The 22,549-nt window shown below is 35.2% G+C and overlaps 2 protein-coding genes across 3 annotated transcripts in view; one reads left to right on the forward strand and one right to left on the reverse strand.

Moving 5' to 3' along the window:
- Positions 1-10,231, forward strand: part of LOC107737664 (synaptotagmin-6-like) — a 43,314-nt gene extending 33,083 nt beyond the window's left edge. Inside the window, exons 4-6 of the mRNA XM_016549256.1 lie at positions 2,290-2,848; positions 7,398-7,518; positions 10,056-10,231. Of these exons, the coding sequence (XP_016404742.1) occupies positions 2,290-2,848; positions 7,398-7,518; positions 10,056-10,231 (856 nt within the window). The remainder of the gene's footprint in view (positions 1-2,289; positions 2,849-7,397; positions 7,519-10,055) is intronic.
- Positions 10,232-15,809: 5,578 nt separating this feature from the next.
- Positions 15,810-21,642, reverse strand: LOC107737697 (olfactomedin-like protein 3B). Of its 2 annotated transcripts, XM_016549283.1 has the most exons (4): positions 21,424-21,642; positions 18,814-19,096; positions 17,038-17,223; positions 15,810-16,872 (listed from the first exon to the last, which is right to left on the reverse strand). In XM_016549283.1, the coding sequence occupies exons 1-4, from the start codon at positions 21,532-21,534 to the stop codon at positions 16,268-16,270; spliced, it is 1,185 nt and encodes a 394-aa protein (XP_016404769.1). In that variant the 5' UTR covers positions 21,535-21,642; the 3' UTR covers positions 15,810-16,267. The 2 variants fall into 2 exon arrangements, 1 of the variants encoding a protein (XP_016404769.1); XR_001639817.1 differs by lacking the exons at positions 15,810-16,872; positions 17,038-17,223; positions 18,814-19,096 and adding an exon at positions 19,577-19,641.
- Positions 21,643-22,549: the final 907 nt, after the last annotated feature.

A 22,549-nucleotide genomic window follows, 5' to 3' on the forward strand; every position in this document is an offset into this window, starting at 1 on the left:
AGTGATTTTTGGGTTAGATGGCCCTCTGAGATTTTTAATAATGATTAATAATTATATTTTTCATATAATTTTAATACATTTTTATTCAAATTATTTCATATTTTACATGATTAAAAGTTTTTTTTTTTATTATATCAGATATGTTTTAGATATATTTATCACAATTCAAGACACATGATTTATGTAGCAGTTAAAACAATACAAAGCAGGAAGATAAATATGAGATAAAATGAAATTCTGCTGGAAAGCGGCTCTATAAAGACATTGGTGTCATTGTTTAGTTCTAAATCAGTTCAGAGTTGATTCAGTTCAGTTTGATAACTTTGTAAAGTTCATCAATTATAAAACAAGTACAATTCAGCTATAAGCAGCTCTACAGGAGGCAATAGTGTCGTTACTCAGCTCAAGTCAGTTTAATGCTGATATAATTATAATAAATGAAAATTCATTTATGAAACAAATTCGATTCAGCTATAAAGCAGCTCTATAGAATAAAATAGTGTCAATATCTGATTCAATTGAGTTTAAGTTTTGTTCTCATCCAATAGAGTCAGTACAGTCAAATAATCTGAGTAATAATGAATTAAGTATGAAGTATTAGGATATTCTGTGAAAATCAGATAGGAATTAAATACATTTAAAAAGGAAGCTTCTTGTCCAAGGTAGGGGCCATTTTACCCCTTTCATTACTTTCAGTGTTGCACAATAACAAAAGTACTGAATGTTTTCATTTATTTCCCATATTTTTCCATTCATCTCTAAATGTTACAATTTAATTCAACTGCATGCCATCCTTCCCTTTTTCCACATCTTTTATACATTTTCAGTCTGTGCCTGCAGTCATTTACACACCCAGTGCTGCATACACATTTACACATTTCATTAAAATATGCAGCATTGTATATACCTGAGAGAATTGCATACTATGAATCACACTGTCAGACCATTCACAGCAGGACTCAAAAGACATCATCAATCACATATACCCCATAACAGAATGACACCGACAAGAGAAGTGTAAAAATATTTATATTTGAAAAGAATATTGCTGATGATGCATAAATATTTAGAGGAGAGTGGAGTCTTTCATCGGAGACTGCTTTGTTATTTTATGCCTTCAATAATGTATTTTAGTGTCACTTCAGGGCAAGTTTTTAATGTTTAGCTGTTCCTTAATTCCTGGAACCATGCAAGACAAGTTCTGCTCATGCATACTTGATTCTTTTGGGGTAGTTCCAGGACACACTTAATTACAGCACTGTACTTGTCCACTTGAAATGAAATATTTGTCATGTACGATTTGATTGAGCTTCAGTATTTGGCTGCTCTTGAAGATTTTTCCACTGCTTTCGGTTATACAGAGCATTGGCACAGCAGTGGTTTTATCCATATTAAATTATATGCAGTTGAATTAACTACACCAGAATTCATTTTAACACTCCTTTTGAGAACAACTGTTACATAACAAATGAAAGAAATGCTTTCTTTTGTCCTAGCATTAAGGTTTGTCTTCACTAGAATTAAAGGGCCAAACTGGTTCATTTGAATGGGTAGCCACACAATATTGGCCATGTACCATGTATTTTATTGGACAGGGGTTATCCAACCTTTTGATGGCAAAGACCGCCAAATGTGAAGGACCTTCTTTTTAAAATATAAAGGCAGCTCTGCATATTTTTATGTATGAAGATATGTTGTTTGCTAAGTTCAGTAATTGGCTTTTTATTGCAATTGTACTGAAGCCAGAAGAAATTAGAACAAATAATAACAAATTTATATATATATAAATTTTAAAAAAATGTATGTATACATTATATACAATGTAAATATATATATTTTTGAAATTTGGAAAACTACAATTGTACAAGAAAATACTATTTTAGAATCTTTCTCATTTTGTTTAATTCAATGTGTTACTTGCCATTTCTGTGTAATTAATTGTGAAATTTAACAGAAATTTCTGAGTGACATTTTTTTTCTGCACCATTTGTTTCAGTGTATGGATATTTATGTGTGTAATATATAATATTTATTATATACGTATAACATTGATATTTATAAATATAATATTATAATATTTATTAATAATAATAATAATAATAATTAGAAAATTAAAGATAAATATTTTCAATTTAAATTTAAGGTTTTTAACGCATGTTTTGTGGCACCTGTGTAAAAAAAAAAAAAAAAAATTGCCTTGGGCAATCGTTCAGTTTTTAATCCAACTTTTTCTGAACACTCATCAAATCCCTCATGCTACTCTTTCTCTTCTTTATCTCATTTTTCCAGGCATAGTTCCTTCAAACGTCACCTTCCCCGTCAAATGCAGGTAGGGAGTCTGGACCTGGGAGATGACTATGATGTGGATGAGCAGCCAACCAGCATTGGCCGTATCAAGCCTGAACTCTACAAGCAAATGACCACAGAGAACGACGAATCCGGCAATAGCAAAGGTGGCAAAAACTGCGGCAAGATCAACTTTTCCCTCCGCTATGACTATGAGAACGAGATGTTGCTTGTCAAGATACTCAAGGCATTTGATCTCCCAGCCAAGGACCTTTGCGGCAGCTCCGACCCGTATGTCAAGATCTACCTGCTGCCGGATCGGAAGCAGAAGTTCCAGACACGAGTCCATCGTAAAACACTCAACCCCACGTTTGACGAGTCCTTCCAGTTTCCGGTACCCTACGATGAGCTTCCCGTCAGGAAGCTCCATCTCACTGTTTTCGACTTTGACAGGTTCTCACGGCACGATATGATCGGGGAGGTCATACTGGACAATCTGTTTGAAGTGTCTGATCTCTCAAGGGAGGCCTCCATCTGGAAAGACATTCAGTATGCTACCTCTGTAAGAGAACACTAGTTTTCTATTTTTAATACGACTGTTTCATTATTAATTAAATTGGGAGCATAACAATTTAAAGTTGAATTGTAAAATGTAGAATAAAATTTCATAACGTTTTCGTATTTGGTTTGAAAACATCTGACCAGGTGTACAAAGAAGTTCACATTTTAACAATTTCAATTTATTTATTTAATTTAATTTATAATTGATTTACGGTGGCCGAGAAGTGCTAAACAAATCACAATTCTGAAATCAAAATAACAAATTACAAACGCAAATGCAAGTCTAAAAAACAAAATAAAAGCAATTCATACAATACTTTTAAACTGAGCTACTTTAATACCATCTCCGAACTTTCTACCACGACTCTGCTGTTCTTCGGCTGGTTCTTCCCTGTATACGTTGATTGACAGATGTCTCGTCCAGTCAGCGGTGAGTAATCCCTAACCAATGGCGCTGTCTCAAACTATACCTACCTTTTCCGGTTTGTCTGATTTGTCGTTGTGTTTTCTGACTTGTTAATTTGTTTTCGGATTTGTCGTTGTGTTTTCTGACTTGTTATAATGTTTTCTGAATTGTTGTTGTGCTTTCTGAATTTTTATTTTGTTTTTTAAACTTGCATTTGCGTTTGTAATTTGTTATTTTGATTTCAGAATTGTGATTTGTTTAGCACTTCTCGGCCACCGTATTGATTACATTTTCAAATGTTCAGATCCAGGTTAAAATGAGATTTATTCAATTTTACATTTAATATATACATTTTATTTATTATTTTTATTTTATTTTATATATTACAACTTTAGATTCAATTTATATTAAATGAACTACCGTTCAAAAGGTTTTGGACTGTATGATTGTTTTTTGTTTTTGTTTGTTTTTTTTGTTTTATTGAAAGATATTAATACTTTTAACACCAGCATTAAATTGATTTTAAAAAAATGGCAGTATATTGTTACAAAATAATAATCTGTTACAGAAAAAAAATTCTATCTATCTATGAATCCTGAAACAAAAAAATCACTGTTTCCACAAAATATTAAGCAGAACATTTTTTTTTTTTTTATTATTCTGCTTGGTGAGCATAGGAAACTTCTTTCAAAAACATTAAAAATCATACTGACCCCAAACCTCTGAATGGTAAGATTTTCTATATGGTCTTAAACTTTTGGACCCCACTCTATCACAAGATAATATAAACCTGGTCTATCGAGCCTGATAAATATTGTTCATCTGCAGCATTCTGCACAAATAGTTCCATTTTGGTTGGCAAGAGAAGGAATGATCCTGAAACCTCAGCAAGTACTCTTGATATTGCACTGCTCAGACAGTTTGTGTAGATTAAAAAAATCCATTGACTCTAAATAACAAGGCTATTAGATGCCAGCTAAGGTATGTGAATTAGCTTGTTGCATTATTGACATGATCTAGTAAAATGCAGTCACAATATTCAACACGTTGTGTGCTGTACACCTGCTGATGCTAAGACTGCTAAATTAATGAGAGTTCTACCCTACCCTCATTAACACACAGATAAGGTAGTAACTGACAAATGAAGATGACTGACACATGCTGATTGTGTATGTGTGGACAAAATAATTGCCTAATTTTCGTAACGGCCACTAATAAGAGGTGCTGCCAATCACAGCACAGTATTAAACGCTTAAATTAACCTCCAAAATAGGTCCTAAGGTCATCTGAGGTTAGTTGATCACTCCATAATGGCAAGCTAGATGAACTTCAACTGCTCCTCGATGAGTCTTATGTCTCGGTTTTCTAGATTTACAGCTATTCTCAGAGGAGCGATTCAATAAACCTGTGGTTATTGCTTTCATGGCAGGAGGCCGGCTGCCTTGAAAACACACATTCTATTGCACTTGGCAGGAGATTTGAATCTGGAACTCAAAGCACTTCTTTTGAAAGCTATCAAAAGGGATAGTTCACTCAAAAATGACAATACGTTCATCGTTTACTCACTCGGAAGTCATTTTATACCTGCATTATATTCTTTTCTTTTTTTTAACACAAAAGGAGATGTTAAGCAGGATGTTAACGCTGCTCTTTTTCATACAACACAAGTTAGAAACAAGGGACTCTCAAGCTTAAAAAATTACACAAAGAACCATAAAATTTTCATAAAAGTGATCCATATGACTCATGTGCTGTATTCAAGTCCTCTGAAGCCATACAACAGCTTTGTGTAAAAAAAAGACTAAATTTAAGTTGTTATTCAATTATACAATATGGATATGTGTATTCAAATTTGTATTGTTATTCAAATACAATTCAAGTTAGGTGCTCTCAAGTTCAAAAAATTATAAAAAGCACATTTATAATTGATATATTTAATTATGCATTTTGATTATGTGGTTTTGTTCAAATTTGGTGTCACGATTGATTTCAAGACACACAAGAATCAATGGGATTTGAAATACTGACGTCAAACATGGTGTGAAACATCTTGACGTGCCATATTTAAATATATATAAAATTCAGACCTGGATGAGACGATTATATGTGAAAAATCGCAACTAAATTCTTTTCTTTTTCGATTTCAGAAGACTTGGGATGTTTTATGCATTTTAGAAACTTGCTAATAGGTAACTAATCATTTTCGTTAGAAGGAAAAGAGCAAAAAATACAGTTATACTTCTGCTTTTATATTTCACGAAAGAAAGAATATCACAGGTTTGAAATAACGATGGGTATGGTGACAGAATTTTAATTTTGGGGTGAACTGTCCCTTTAAGTTAATGCCAACAGACAGCGTCCAAAAGACATTGCCAGGTGGACTTGGGACAGAAGGACATTTACTAACTCATTTAGTCACTTAATGAGCTCAAGGACTGAAGTAGAGTGAAGCTTGAAGGAATTTGATTTTGGTGAGAGTAATAGTAAAATTAGTAATATTCACTACGGTCTCACATCGTTACTCTTTTGGAAATCAGACATAATTTTTCAAGCTTCATTATTTGATTTTTTTTTTTTTTTATCAAATCACTTTTTTATCCTGTGCCATAATGAGATATCAATGTTCAGTAATATCCAATGATTTGTTTGCTTAAAGTTTACTTTCTTTACAAATATTTTTCTGAAACATTTTTGCATTTTTTTAAACTCTCAAGCTTGCATTTACCCATCCATCAATCTACTTTAAAAAGTCCCTATATGATACTGAAGCACAACCTGCAAATAATCACCTTAGAGGGCTAGAGAGACATTAAGCCACAAGTAGGGGAGTCATGGGATATGTCCGTCAGAGAGTGGCTTACTGAGCTCATTTAAAGTGATTAATATTTACACCAGACTTAATACCGCTGAGAGGATGACGCTAACACACTAACTCCAGCACCGTCAGATAGCATACTTTGCCTTTGCATTGCACATGCTTAACTTTCAGAAAAGTGGGTGGTCTTGAAGTCTAAAAATACCACTGTTCCAATGCATTGCGCTTCACCTCTTAAAATGTTTTGCTGCATGGATGTGTTTATTTTATCTAGATAGATCTAAAAGAAACCCGCTCGGATCAGCTGTGAGGAAAATGGTGGAAAGGCTGGTGTGTTTAGGAGTGTTGACGTTTAATTAACGGTATGCTTGAGTGGTGTCCAGGAGAGCAGTGTGGCTTGGAGAATCGCAACAACTAATTGGTCACCGTGGCTGTATCGGACCAAACAGGACTCCTTTAGACCTCGATATTGAGTCACGGGCTTATTAAACACAACCTTCATAGTCAAAATGCCAAACCACATCCTCAAACACCAATAAATAACTTCTCGCAGCGCTAACTAGCTTTTAGCAAAAAAAACTATGGCAAAGTGACTGACATTCTATTCATATAGTATCTTTCTCTATTCAGGCTCTATTAATAAATGGTACACTATCAATACTGATGCAAGGATTCCTCCATTTAAAAAAATTTCTTCACAAACGTAGATTTGTTCATGAACGAAACACCGCTAATGACGGGTAGCCAAAGCATTGGTACGTTATTATAGAAGCCCATTTCCACGACATAAAAAAAATCATGGTTTGGTAAATTAGGTAATTAGGACATAAAACATGGTAATTATGAGGTAAAAAGTCTAAATTATGAGATACTAAGTCAGAATTATGAGATAAAAAGTCTAATTTATGAGATAAAATCATAATTATGGCATAAAATGTCATGATTATAACAAAAAGTAAAATAATTCACTTTTTGTCATAATAACTTTTTAATCTTAATATCAATTCATGTCAATTTTGACTTTTTGTCAGAATTTTGACTTTATCTCATAATTTTGTCTTTTCATTGTCATTTTTTTCTCATATTTTCTACTTTTTATGTACCACTTTTATCTCATAATCATGACTCTTTATGTGACGGAAATGGGTTTCCGTACTCTGATCTTGACTGCGAGTGATGCTGGGGGAACAGTGTCTGTTTTTGGTACATTATTGCACAATTACTGTTTTTGTCACTATTATCTGGTGCTATGGAATTGAAAAGGTGACCTTTATAACAAAATGTGCCAATACATCATGCTACATTGCTTTGTGTGTGTCTGTGTGACAGGAGAGCGTGGACCTTGGGGAGATCATGTTCTCACTCTGCTATCTACCTACGGCAGGCAGATTAACACTCACTGTCATCAAATGCAGGAACCTAAAGGCAATGGACATTACAGGATATTCAGGTAGTATTTCATCAGCTTTACTGCCTTTGACCATCAAAATACAGACATGAGATTAGAAGCAGTGGAGAGTGGGGGGAAGTGTGTCATAAGCACTCTTTTAATATAGCAAATATCATTTTTGTCATGTGAACATACATTTATCCCATCATATACACACGAGAATAGGATGCATTTTTATAATAAATGTATTTATTTGTTTGTTAATTAATTTATTTATTGTTAATTTTGTACATAGCAAATTTATGTCAAAGCCAATTTGTTCATGTTTAAAAATATACAGTATATCATACATGCTGGTGATCTTCAACTTATTTAAAACCAGATAAATTATTTGTCTACATGGGATGCATTTTTATAATAAATGTATTTATTTGTTTGTTAATTAATTAATTTATTGTTAATTTTGTACATAGCAAATTTATGTCAAAGCCAATTTGTTCATGTTTAAAAATATACAGTATATCATACATGCTGGTGATCTTCAACTATTTAAAACCAGATAAATTATTTGTCTACATATTCTAAATATTAAAGCTTTTCTGGTCAGGTTTAGAGAAAGTTTAATATATATATCTTTTTCATTTATGCTCATATTTTGATTTAAAGGTGACATATCATGAAAATCTGACTTTTTCTGTGTTTAAGTGCTATAAACGGGTCCTTGGTGCATCACCAACCCAGAAAACATGAAAAAACAACCCAGTAATTTTTTTTGGAAGCCTTTCTCTGCAAGCTTGTGAAAAGATGAGCTGCTCAGATTTTGCTCCCCCAGTGATGTAGAAAGGGGATATTATTATAATATTACATACAGCCCCTTAATCTGCAAGTTTCCACCCACGGCGCCACCGTTGTGTTTTCGCAAATAGCGAAAGTTCGATCAAAGCATGCAAACTGTTCTGTCTTTGGCTGCACTGACGAGCACAGAACTCTATTTAGATTCCCAGCCTCAGAGGAGACAAGAGGGCAGTGGATTTATTGAATTATTTACTGTATATTACGCTACTGCCACACAGATCTAATATAAACATGCAATTTCCCAGCTTTCCCAGCTGTTTACCTTCACAGACATAACCGACTGTTTTTGTAACTCATGTGTGTTTTTAACATAAACTTGTGTGTATTTGACAGTTTAAGCACAATAAGACATGAAAGAGAACTTAATTTAGTACCCACGTGCCATGTGACAGCCACTTTCTGTGCATGTGCTTCGGATATGTGCGCTCAGGAAACCGTATATCAGAAGTTTAAACTAATATGGTTTAAAAGTTATGATTTCAGCACGATAGACATGATAATCAAATCCAAACATTTTTTTTTTCACAGAGTATCTGAGGAACAAGCTGTATAGGCACAGCCCTATTCTGGAAAAGGGGGCGGGGAGCAGCAGCTCATTTGCATTTAAAGAAACATGCACAAAAACGGCGTGTTTCTGCTTCCACTCAGAATAGGCATTTTCAAAAAGATATAATAAATTATCTGTGGGGTATTTTGAGCTGAAACTTCACAGACACATTCTGGGGACTCCTGAGACTTATATTACATATTATAAAAAGGGCCATAATAGGTCTCCTTTAAAATATAAATCATTCATGCATTCCTCAATGATTCAAACCTCTTGACACATCCTGAAATATAATTATGTGTATTAGTTTTACCTCTGTCTCATTTCTCCTTGCCAAGAGGACAACAGAAGTAAAAAGTGGCACCACTCTCCCGATAATTGCTCCATTTGGTTTTATGGTTTCTGGAAACCTCTTTTGTTTTCCCATATATTGTTAATGCACGTTTCCCGCATGTTCTAATCATTGTTTCATGTTCCTAATTGGCTTTTGTTCTCTCTGTCATAAACAACATTTCCCAAAGGTAAATCAGCAGCATCACTGAGCGAATTAAACCCGAAAGTCTAAAGAACCACTCCGAATATGATGCAGGGAACGATTTTAAGCTCCAGTAACATGAATTACTCACACTATATTGGTTTTTCACTTATAATGACACAGGGTCTCACACCAGACATTTTTACTTTTATCTGCTGAAGAGTAAACATTTTTCATTTGCAGTAAAGTTGAATTCACATGAACTGGATAATATCTATTAAGAAGTGCCCCAAGCAAATTTGATGTCAGAACAAGTACTGCTCATCTGATTTGTTCTGACCAAGCTGGAAGTAGTTTATGGCTTACTAATGTACAAGCATAATAGATCAGACAATTTGTGCAATGATGGAGAGATATGGAAATCAGTATGCAGCTCTGATGTCAGAATCAGCACTCAAGTCATTCCATTAAAGCCCTAAATCTCAATGGCCTTCCATACACACTGAATATTAAGATGGCTCAATGAAGATATCCGGCATTCATTTCTAATCTTCTCATCTAATACTCTCATCAACTTCAAGCTATTGTTAGAGGATTAATTAATTGAAACTAGTGCATACTACAATATGTTTAAAGATAATTTATAAAAGCTCAAGCTGCAAATGTGAAATTAATAACAGTTATATGAGCTGAACTGATAATGGTATTCTCTCTGAGCAGATCCCTATGTGAAAGTATCCCTCATTTGTGATGGAAGACGCCTGAAAAAGAAGAAGACCACAATAAAGAAAAACACCCTGAATCCCACTTATAATGAGGCCATTATCTTTGACATCCCTCCAGAGAGCATGGACCAAGTCAGCTTGCACATCTCAGTCATGGACTATGACCTGTAAGTAACACAAACAGCTATTTCTCCGTTTTATATTGAAAATTTAAAGGGACAGTTTAATAAAAAAAGAAAATTCTGTTATCATTTACTTACTCCAGTGTTGCAAATATGTATATTTTATGGCTTCAAAAGGGGTGTGGATTTATTTGACTTAAGATACATTTATGATGATTTTGCATCCTTATTCTTTGTAATTGCATGGGGGGAAACATTTTTATTTATTTAACATATTTTATTATTTTTGTCAAATAAATATTTCTTAATTTATTCTTTAAAAAAAATGTACCAGTTTGAAATAACTTGAGAAAATGATGACAAAATTGACTTTTGCAATTCAGGCTTCTAGAAGGGAGCTGATTTATTCAAGATGGATGTATTTCTCTTTTGTTTTCATCTTCTCTAAAACATTTTATACATACTTAACCTAAAAATGCTTTACCAATACTATTCATCAGTTGTCATGCCAATTAAGCTGAACCACATTACAAATAACAACCTGTACAAGAAACATTAGAATAGCAGGAACATCAGAATAATCTCATGGTTCATGTGCTTCAGTAGGACGAGGAAAAGATCAGGTGTCAGAGCATTTAGTACTCACCTCTCTACAGGCGGGTGACTGGGCAAAGAACCAGGTATATTTTACCCAACATTCTCAAGTCTCAAACAGTCTGTTTGTGGTACTGAGAGTTTCTGAGAAAGGAACACACACTCTATTAAATGTCAGAAACTGCTATTTCATAATTGTCTTCCGTGGGTTCACAAAAGGACTCACGTAAAGTTCAGCACCGCTGAGGTAAATGTATGCTGATTTCTTTATCCTGTGGCACATCATCTACTCTCTCTGAATATGCACATATTTTTACACAGATAGCATTTTGCAAAATAGGTTAGTTGCACTGGCATACAAACTCATATCATTGTCTTTTAACAAAAGGCTTTTAGGTCATGCAAACTTTGGTATATTATTCATTGCCACTGTGGATGTGTTTATTTTGGATCACTTAAAGGAATAGTTCGCCTAAAAAGGAAAATTTGCTGAAAATGTACTCACCTTCAGGCCATCCAAGATGTAGACGAGTGTGTTTCTAAATTGAAACAGATTTGGAGAAGTTTAGCATTACATCACTTGTTCACCAAAGGATCGTCTGCAGTGAATGGGTATTGTTAGAATATAATCCAAATAGCTGAAAACACATCATAATAATTCATAAGTAATCCATCCATCCAGTCCAGTCCAGACCATCAATTAAAAAACGGTGTTTTTAAGAAACAAATCCATCATTAAACCATTGCTTCTGGCCAAAATATGAGTTCATAATCCATAATAAGGCTTCCTCCTGTGGGCATTGTCTTTTCACATCAAAATGCACCAATATATTTGTTTAGAACAGTTTTTGCTACTAAACACTACTTGATCTGTGCATATTTCTGTTCTGATTCAGAACAACATTTACACTGGAGAAAGCAATATTATGGATAAATGTCTTGGTGATGGATTTATTGCAAACACACAGTTTGTGGATTACTTGCATTACTTGTGGGATTATTGTGATGTTTTTATCAGCTGTTTGATCTTTCACTCTGTGGCACCCATTCACTGCAGAGGATTCACTGGTGACCAAGTGATGTAATGCTGATGTAATGTGTCTTGGATGACCTGAGGCTGAGGATGAGTAAAGACAACTGTGTTATATTGTAAAATGCAAATAATTGCATAAAACATGAGAAAAATCAGGTTGGACATTAATTAGTTAAGTTGGTTCATTTGTACCTTGTGTGCAGTTTGCTTAAGTGGAACAGGATTAGATGTGATTGGACTTGCTTGCTTTGCTCAGTATAATTAAAACAATATATCCTTATTTTTTATTTAAAAAAATTTTTTTTTCCTATATTGATTTTATGTATTTTTCATTACAGAAAATAATTCGCTAATAACGAGCATGTTCAACTTGTAGTATAACTTCAGATACATCAATTTCATGCAACCACAGATTGAAATCCACTCTATAGGGTGCAGCCCTTCGGCTATAACAATAAACTGCTCTATAATGCTCTCATTGATGGGTTTTTCATATGTCTTCTCTTACAGTGGAAAGCCAGAACGGCCAGTTTTGACAGTCAGGGGTCTTGTCCCTCCCCCAAACCTCCCGCCAGTCCTTGATCAGAGCCATATGTAAAACTACAGGCTCGGCATCCTCCGTTTGTCACTCCGATGAAAACGAGAACCCTGCTATTTCCATTTACTCCTGTGGGTTGTTTTAGATGGTTCCCAAACACTGATCTAAGATCCTGCTCTTTGCCCTGATGTTCACCATGTTCAAGCTGTTCCAGTCCGTACGATCCTCAGTCAATTCTTGGGAGTGTTGTACAAACCCCTGTACCTAGAATACTATTCAAAACCAACGTTGTGTTCCTAGAATAGCTTGGTATCGTCAGCGGAGATGTTTCTTTCCAATATGAATTTTCCTGAAGCATTTGAAATCCGATGCGGTGTTCTGCAAGCGGTCTACATGCAAACAGAAGTTTCCGCACAACACTGCAAGGCTCTTTGTAGATGGCCCTGCTCAGATCTAAAGACTTTGAAAGTAGGATCAACTATTGGAAGTACTGAGAATGAGGTCAGAAAGGATGGTGTATAAAATATTGAGGGAAAGGACATTGTTTTGTGTGAGTGAGAAAAAAGAAGGGAATGGATTTGTCATGTGCTGTATACTAAGAACAAACCATTTTCTCTGTCAAATCCTTGTATGAAAACTGTGAAGGTACACGTTTTATGAAGAATATTTAAATATTTATCAGTTTATTGATGTTGTATAAATGTTGTGTGTAAAAAGAGACTAAATTTATCAGAGCACAACACATTTTTCCTATCCATTAATTTCTTGCCAAAACAAAGACGTTTACGTGTAAAGAAGTTCCTGTTCACACACAAAAACACTTCACATGTAGCTGAATAAATTGATGTGATTACATTAATATTCATCGGTGAGACCTGGAGTACAAAAGTGGGCATTTAAGGAAAAAGTGCTGAAATATTCATAGAGGTCTGATTTGATTTATGTGGCTTTTATTCACTTTGTTACAATAGCATTTCAAGAGCTACAGAAGCGGTTCTGTATCTTAGTAGCACTGCTTTTAATAGCAATTCAATTCCTCTTTGAATCCTCCTGCTGTTTCAATCTCATGTTGACATCTCGTTCATCTTTTGACATAATTTCATTTTGAGTTAAATTGGACTGTCAAAGTTTTCCGTATTTTGACACACTGTCTGGGAAAATGTCTTGAGTAAACAATGTATGCTCAAATTTATAAAAAAATATATTCATATTCTGTATTGTATAAAAGAGCAGGGTTAACATTACAGCATAAAACAATAGGCAATTAACTAACGCTCATCTTCAGTTTAATATTTTTATTTGCTTGTTTGATTTTCATGTAGACAAAAGGGATACTTGAAACTATGTGAATTAAATAGTGAATCAATTATCTGTATAACCCAACAATTTAATATATAACTGTCAACTGATCAGTTTCTGTAAATTAAAAAGAAAAAAGAAAAAAAAACTAATGCCATGTTGCCCAATAATTATTTTTATCATATGTAATGCTTAACAAAGCTAAACTGAGCAATCAAAATAATAATTAGTATTACTTTTTTGATTTTTAATGTCATAAATGATTGAACAAAATTCAATACTTTTATTGCCCGCAATATTTTATTTGTTTATCCATGTGGTTTCAATCGTTTTATTTTACATGGTTAATTCATTCATAACACAGTTTAACTTGGAATTTAAATTTAACAGAGATGCTCAGGCAAACCCCTGCTAAATTATGATCACTGTAGTTAAAGTTTCTCCTGTCATTCATTCATTTAAAAAGAAGAAGAAGAAGAAGAATTTACAAAACTGCATATGCTGGAAACAAATGACATAAATGCACAGAAATGACATGAGTTCAGAACTTCTATTCAAGCTCCTGGACATTTTGACTGTATGTTTCAAATAAGAAAAGACAGAAAATTCAATGCATGTACAAATGCACAAGAGCTGACCCTTGATAGAAACAACCTACTATGCAGGAAGTTCATTGTCACAGATGGTGGGCACAGTTCAAGATACCAGAGCAAAGACTTTACACTGATCTCCAGTTGGTGTTGCTGAAATATCTTAAAATATACATGGTACTTGGGACTAGTTTTACATAATGTCCTCCATCATCTCCTAGGGTATCTGTTAAGCTTTAAATATTTCTATATAGTAAAATAGATTTAATATTTTAACAGAATCTTTAAAAATTCCAAGTCAACTTGTTGAAGAAATGGTTGTGACAAAGTACAACTTTTGGTCCTGTTTTTACAATATCACCAATGTTGTAACACTCAGATAACAAGTGTGTGTTTCTGTAGGTGAATGTAAAGTTAATTAGGTTTAGATCTGGTTCTTTACCTCATCACTAACTCCTGTGTGCTGGTGTTTTAACAACCTGTTTTTGCCCCCTTGTGAATCTGAACAACTTTCTAATTTTGTATTGATCATTTGTACTTGCAATATAACTTGTAATGTTTGAAAAAGTTCTTGTATTTCAAAAATGCCAAAATAAAATGTTGGTTCAGTCATTTCAAGGATGGAGTTGCTTCTTCTCAGTCTTGTGAACATCAAATCACAAATAGTGGGTTAGCATTGGTCAGTCACTTATTGAGACTGTTTATTGTCTCATATTTTTAATATTATGTGCAACAAAAGCAATATACCTGTGTATTCTTAAAGGTAAAGGATTAGTACACTCCAAAATGTCAATTTTGTCATCATTTACTCGCCCTCAAGTTGTTCCAAAAACAAAGACTTTCGTTTATTTTTATTTATTTAATCATTTTGCTGAATGCTGTTGACCATTTAAAGGCAGAGTAAGTGATTTCTGGTAGCCAATGTTGATATTTGAAATCACCAAAACAAACACGCCCCTACCCCAAAAGGGTCTTGCCCCTATTTTGATAGCTCCGCCCCACATATACGTATGCAACCCAGGCAACGATTAGTTCTGTGAAACAAAGCAAAACCAATGTTACACCATGTCTACAGCAACCTCGGCGTCCGATTGCAGGCCTCCGCTCCTTGAGTTCTCTCCAGCACTGGAAAGCTGATCCAATATTTTTACACGGTCCTACTTCTTGCCTTATCCTTCCGCAGACATTTTCCTCGTTTGTTTTTTATCCGCCATCTCTATCTCTCTGTCGCTTGGCTCGGCTAATGTCCGTCCCATGCACTGAAAGCTCTCTCCTCCACATCACGAGTAGACACGCCCCTTATTGCTGATTGGCTACAAGTTTGTTTTGCGATTCGGCCCGAATCAGTTTTCTAAAGTGTTTTTGAAAAATCACATACCCTGCCTTTAATTACAATGGACGGGAGCAAGGAAACAAAACTACTATAATAAAAGTGGTTGTACTTATTTTATAAAAGAGATTATATTTCAAGTCTTCTGTTTTATGTGAGAAAAAGACCTATATTTAAGTTATTTTAAATTAATAATGCAGGGTTTCAATTTTAACATAAAATTACAGGTAAAACTAACACATTTTTTTCATATTTTATTAATTTGTTTCCGCTTCCTCTTCATATTATAGCTTTGTGTGCGATAAAGACCCAAATTAAAGTTGTTTAAAATGAGCAGATAATCTTCCCCTTCAGTATCAGTGATTTGAACTTGAGACCAGGTTCAGTCATGAACAAATCATTCAGGCCGGTTTTGTGAACTGGATCAACCAAGTCATTTAAAAGTTCTGACTCAGAAATAAAACGTATGATGGTTTTGTGTGCTTTTTGAAGCTCAAACGCCTCAATCCTCATCCATTGTAACTGAATGGAAAATATTCTTCAAAATGTTTTCTTTAGAAGAAATGAATCCATACAGACTTGACAATATGAGGGTGAGTAAATAATGGCAGGATTTTTGTTTTCCATAACTATCCCTTTAGGAAAATCACAAACTTTTCGTACCCAGGAACATACAGCCTTTTAAGAGCTAAAAAAGGCCACTATTCCTCAGGTGGTGGCATAATCGCCCATAACTTCTTCTTCAGCGCTAGTTTATACAGAATCTGGTACCCATCATCCCAAGCATAGAGCAGCCGCTCCTCAGGATTGTATTTGAGGCTGGAATGAGCACCGTAGCGCCTGGGGAAATAAACCAAAGGGGCCTCTCCGCTGCTTACCATGTCATTCACATCAAACACACACTGCACACGCGAGCGGCTCGGTGGCTTGGTGTTGTAAACCACATAGACTGTGCCGCAGACAATAAAAGCAGCTTCAGCGTTATTCCTTGGACACGCCGTGTCCCACATCAGCTCTATATCCAGAGAATCTATGTCCATCTTAGCAAGATTAATAGTGTCTCCAGCCGGATACAGCGCCCATAGCCCATCCTCATCCGCCACCATGTCCACCAGCGTCTCTGGATTGAGCTGGTACACCGGGCTGCGGTCGTCCATGGGAAAAACTGCGCTGTCTGCAACAGAACCATTCTTGAGGTCATACTTGATAACTTGGAGCTCTGAACTTTCACTGACGTAATAGAGAAAGCCATCATAGACTGCATGACCGGTCCCATTCCAAGCGGTGGGCACAGTGATCTGCTTGCCTTTAGATAGACCTGATGATGCTGAGAGCTCTCGCACGGAGTTGAACTCGTACAGTGTGTTGTCGGACGTGCCGTTGAAGACGTAGACTTTTGCTGACCTGGCAAAGCCATCATAGACTGCATGACCGGTCCCGTTCCAAGTGATGGGCACAGTGATCTGCCTGCCTTTAGATACGCCTGATGATGCCGAGAGCTCTCGCACGGAGTTGAACTCGTACAGCATGTTGTCGGACGTCCCATTAAAAACATAGACTTTTGCTGATCTGGCATCTTTGGTCCAGACACCTTTCGGGCTTCCCAATCTCTTAAGGATCTTCATTGCTTTTAGACTGGATACGATGTTCACGCACACTGACGATGAAAACAAACATGATTAATGTCAACGGGAAGCGTCCTATGATTAATATGGCAAACTCTGAAAGCAATTTATACAGACTGCTTCATTTGCACAAGCACTGGAAGACAGCTTTATGAAAAATGAAGCCATGATTGTGAGTTTAAACCCTTGTTTTACTTTATTAAAGAAATAAACCAAGAAAACTGACATTGTAAGCCTCCAGCAGTGAAAGATCCACCCTTAAATGTCATGTCTGCTGTTATAAATGTGCAGGCAAGGAGGATTGTGTGGGGCTTAACGAGGATAATTGTTAATACTCTTCATTATAATACACAGGCCGTTGGGAACTATTTCTAAGATACATAATTTCGAAGACATCATTTATTGAAACGTTTTGGGCTCTAATAGATTCTTCTGTCCTACTTTGTCACATTTTGCTGCTAAAATTCTATTAAATGTATTCAATAAATTAAAGAGAGTCAGAGAGTGTTAATAAATTCAATAAATTAAAGAGAGTGTTCTAAAAATATATATAATAAAGCTTATAGCAATCATTCAATCAAGTATATGTTAATATATTTATTTTATAATTTTTTCCCCCACTTTTTATTTGTGGATTCCCTTGTCAGTGCTTCTCTTTGTTATAAAATTGTTTTGATAATATATACAGTAATGTTAAAACGTTTGGGGCCAGTAATATAATTTTTTATTTATTCATTCATTAAATTAATTGTAAATTGTAATAATATCTCACACATATTAATGTTTTAATGTATTTTATGACCAAATAAAGGCAGCCTTAGTGAGAAAAATAGACTTTTTGTTTTTCAAAAACATTAATGTACAACATATGTATGTATCTTTTGTTGCCAAAGAAATAAATTAATTATATGGATTGGAATTTTGGATTCAGTCTTGGAAAAAAAAAATGAACGTCTTGTTTTGCCAATGTCTTGGCATTTACTGGACTATACACAGTGTTAACAACACCGCACTTCAGTGGAGACAGAAGAACAGCCAAATGAAACACATTTACATTCATCTGCTTTGATTCCATCATACTAGCAAAATAGGCTACAACCCAACAGTTGTGTAACATCTAAACCAAAAGCCAACTGGCTAATCCAGTGAACTGATTGGCTTGGTTCTTTATTCCTTGTTTCCTAATCAACAGAACACACCACATGTTTCCTCTAAATCAATAAATCCTAGTATAAGCCAAGCATTAGCAGAAACCAGGGTTTTTACCATCAAAGCAAAGACTGTTTGGATGAGACGGCCCCACGGCCTACAGCACAATCCCAATATGGGGCAGTGTAATTGGGATGCTAGTTCTCAAAACAAACAAATGTCTTAAATCAAAGCACATGCTCATCGTTCATACTCTCTGTCTTGAATTGCAGCTATTAATTCTCCCAGTTTGATTTTCCAGTGTTACAATTTTCCAGAGAAAACTCCAAACCTTTCCCCCAAACTGGTCTGCTGTGTAATAGCATGCTAAATTTAGCTAGTCTCCCTCGACCAAGACTACGTCAAAGCTAAAACTGAAAGTACATGATCAAAAGTTGTGCTTCAGCTGTCAAAACTCAATTCTCCCGACTTACCAGACAACTCAAAGAACTCTTCCTTCTTCCTCTCTCTGACAACCACATCCTGTTCCACCATTTTGTCTGCTGCTTTCACACAAGGCTTAGGGGGATTTTTGGTTTCAGTGTAGTCCATCTCACGCTCCACACGGTCTACCCGTGCTCCTGCACCCTCCATGTCTGAACGCAGTTTGTTGTGCTCCTTGCCCAACTTCTCCAACAGGTCTGCGGCCTGCTGCCTGAATTCCTTCAGGTCAGAGTTGTAACGGTTGTTCTGTTCATGCCACAAGGCAATGCGTTCCTGGACGAATGACAAGTCATTCAATTGTTTAAGATGATCACAGAGTGCAGCAAATTCTTTCCAATGATATCTTATTCCAATGATGAGTTTTCTGTGCATTATTAAAGAGCTTGTAATAATAATGGTGCAGAAGTGTTCTGAACAGCATGTGTTAGTCTCTTTTTCCCAGTCAAGGAAACTGTAGAATAAAAAGCTCATTCATTATTTGAAAAGTTTATCACAATCGTTATCTGGAGTCAGGAGATGGAGAACCTGAGTAATGTCTGAGAGTATTTTCAAAAGGACTTGAGGGAACTCATTAAAGTACAATACATAATTTTGAACAAATGTGAAAAACCATTGCCTCTACAATTTAGAAATTCACCTGTTCTTGCCGAGTCGAAGGAATCTCACGCTCCACACGGTCTACCCGTGCTCCTGCACCCTCCATGTCTGAACGCAGTTTGTTGTGCTCCTTGCCCAACTTCTCCAACAGGTCTATGTCTGAATTCCTTCAGGTCAGAGTTGTAACGGTTGTTCTGTTCATGCCACAAGGCAATGCGTTCCTGGAAGAATGACAAGTCATTCAATTGTTTAAGATGATCACAGAGTGCAGCAAATTCTTTCCAATGATATCTTATTCCAATGATGAGTTTTCTGTGCATTATTAAAGAGCTTGTAATAATAATGGTGCAGAAGTGTTCTGAACAGCATGTGTTAGTCTCTTTTTCCCAGTCAAGGAAACTGTAGAATAAAAAGCTCATTCATTATTTGAAAAGTTTATCACAATCGTTATCTGGAGTCAGGAGATGGAGAACCTGAGTAATGTCTGAGAGTATTTTCAAAAGGACTTGAGGGAACTCATTAAAGTACAATACATAATTTTGAACAAATGTGAAAAACCATTGCCTCTACAATTTAGAAATTCACCTGTTCTTGCCGAGTCGAAGGAGTCAAAATGTTTGAGACCCTTCAGTTCCATATATCAGATATAATAAGAGAAAAGCATTCATATGCAACATATTTACAGCTATACAGTGACTTAATTGTATATAATATTTTAATAAAATAAACTTTAATAGGGTACAATGGATCTTTGACAAAAGATCATAGCTTTATGAGAATCAATGAAATGATCACATATATTATAAAATACAAATTTATTGTGAAATATTATTACAATTTAATAATGTTTTCTATTTTAATATATTTTAAAATCCTTGGGATGTCAAAGCTGAATTTTCAGCATCATTGCTCCTGTCTTCAGTGTCACATGATCCTTCAGTAATATGCTGATTTGATGCTTAAGAAACATTTCTTACTATTATCAATGTTGAAAACAGTTGTGCTGCTTAATGATTTTGAGGAAACCATGATACTTTTTTTCCAGGATTTTTACTGAATAAAGTTTGAAAATGTAATTTTTTTTTGTAACATTATAAATGTCTTTAATGCATTCTTGGGGGGAAACTTACTGACCCTAAACTTTTAAACACTAGTGTAACATTCATTTTTCTTCAAAGTGCTTAAATCAGTTATTTCAGCAGCTGTCAAACAGGTTCAATGTTTTAGATGCAAAGCCCCCTTGCTGCAGGGGCTACAGAACAAATATATGCTCAAACGTTTCACAAAAATATATTACTGTAAAAGTATGTGAATATGGAGCCAAATTGTCAATATTTCCATTAAATATGCACAGCATGTCACTGTGGCCACCCCAGGGGTCTTTTGCTCCAGGCTTGCTGCTCTAGCTGAATTTAATATTACATGATTTTGAATCAAAACAAACTTTGTTTTGCATAAATGTTGTTGCTCCATTAAATATTCATTAAAAATACATTTTTCAGTCATCATATACTGTACTTTGGGACCAGGAAAAAAACTTTATTTTGAGGAGCTTTCAATCCTGTTGTACCCAGCCTCACTCTCATTTTATGAAAAACTGCTGAGCTAAACTATTCTGTCAATCAGGGGGATGTTTCTCTGCTCTGGAGTACAACTTCACTCAAGAAGAGAAAGTCTATGATAAATCTTAAGTAGATGTGAGACAGCACTGGTTTAAATAAACACTTTTTGATGGTTCACTGGTTCACTGCTGTGTTGGGACAATGTGTCTGACGAACGGGAGTTACTTTAGGGTGTCTGTATCGCTGTTACAGATATTACATTTTCAAGTGTTTTTGAGTGTAATAAATATAATGAACTCTCTTAATTGTCCTATTAACACTGTTTAACTCTTAGTTTTGATGTATGTCTAGAAAAGTGGACGTCTCTGTAAAATGGCTGAAAACTAGCAGGAATGCAGAAAGTATACTAAAATGCAGCCTGATATGCCAAATTTCTCTTACCTCCATAGCGAGCATCCTATTTTCCAAGTAGTTCATCAGGCCCTGATAGTGGTACTGGCCTCTTGAACGAGCCAAAACGGTCCAGAGAATGAAGAATATGGTGGCTTTCATGGTGGTTTTGGAGAAGGGACACGTTCAGGTACTCCACAAAACAAAAGAACCCTCCAAACTCTGTGAGGCTGATGTGCTGCAGCTGCTTATGGGCCGCTCTTGTCCTCTAGTGAGCATGTGAGAGGAGAAGGGACCAGAAACACGGACTTCCAGGGTTTCAAATTCGCTGGCTCTCTCGCTTGGCTGGAATGTTTTTACTAACACTGAGGGGAGGAGCCATGTGTCTCTGGCCTCTCTCCGTCCTCTCAGAGAACCATGTAGTGTGCTTGAAAGAGGAAGTCAGTGAAATACAGTAATAATACTAATTATATAATGTACTATTTCCAATTTCTGCAGCTTTATGTTAAAAGTACACTCTTAAAAATTAAGGTTTTATAGCAATGCAATAGAAGAACCATTTCGGGTTCCTCAAAGAACCTTTCTCTGAGCAGTTCTTAAAAGAACCATTTTTTTATGAAGAATATTTTAATAATACAAAGACATGGATGTTAAATTCAATGAACAATAGATAGGAAATAAAGAACCTTTATTTTTAAGATTCTACAGACTGTTGGCTACATATGCACAAATTATCTCATACTGGCAACTTTATTGGTACAATAGTGGTTAAATATGACAAAACAAATTTGTTCTGAGTTAACCAACAACCCCATTTCTAAGTTTTAATAGAAAAACCTCTATCACGTTTGCTTGATCAGAAATATATCATATATGGATGAGAAAATCACATCATCCTGGTTATGCAAATACCACTAAAAGGGCACTCGATTAATTTAAAGTGAAATGCAATTGAAGATTCCTTGAATGCCGAACTGAATTATGCAGAGAGAAAATCATTCACGTATTGAAGTTTTTGATTATTATGATTAAATCTCTCTTCAGGACCAACAAAGTAAATTTTCCTCAATTCTCAAAGGAAAAGCTCTGAGAACTGAAGACTGTTGTTAAGAAAGAATGTGTGGTTTGTCTGGGTCAACACTTTGAATTTTTTAAAATGCTTTGTACTGTGTGTTAC

The sequence above is a fragment of the Sinocyclocheilus rhinocerous genome, unplaced genomic scaffold (genome assembly GCF_001515625.1).
Source record: "Sinocyclocheilus rhinocerous isolate Xijiao unplaced genomic scaffold, SAMN03320098_v1.1 scaffold72, whole genome shotgun sequence".
NCBI lineage: Eukaryota > Metazoa > Chordata > Actinopteri > Cypriniformes > Cyprinidae > Sinocyclocheilus > Sinocyclocheilus rhinocerous.

Excerpts from the sequence above, each read along its gene's own strand:
- LOC107737697 (XM_016549283.1), bottom strand. The coding sequence starts at position 21,534 with ATGAAAGCCACCATATTCTTCATTCTCTGGACCGTTTTGGCTCGTTCA. Across the intron at positions 17,224-18,813 it reads AGAGTTCTTTGAGTTGTCTG|TGTGCGTGAACATCGTATCC; the intron begins GTAAGTCGGGAG and ends TTTCATCGTCAG. Across the intron at positions 16,873-17,037 it reads ATCATCAGGCGTATCTAAAG|GCAAGCAGATCACTGTGCCC; the intron begins GCAGGCAGATCA and ends GTCTATCTAAAG.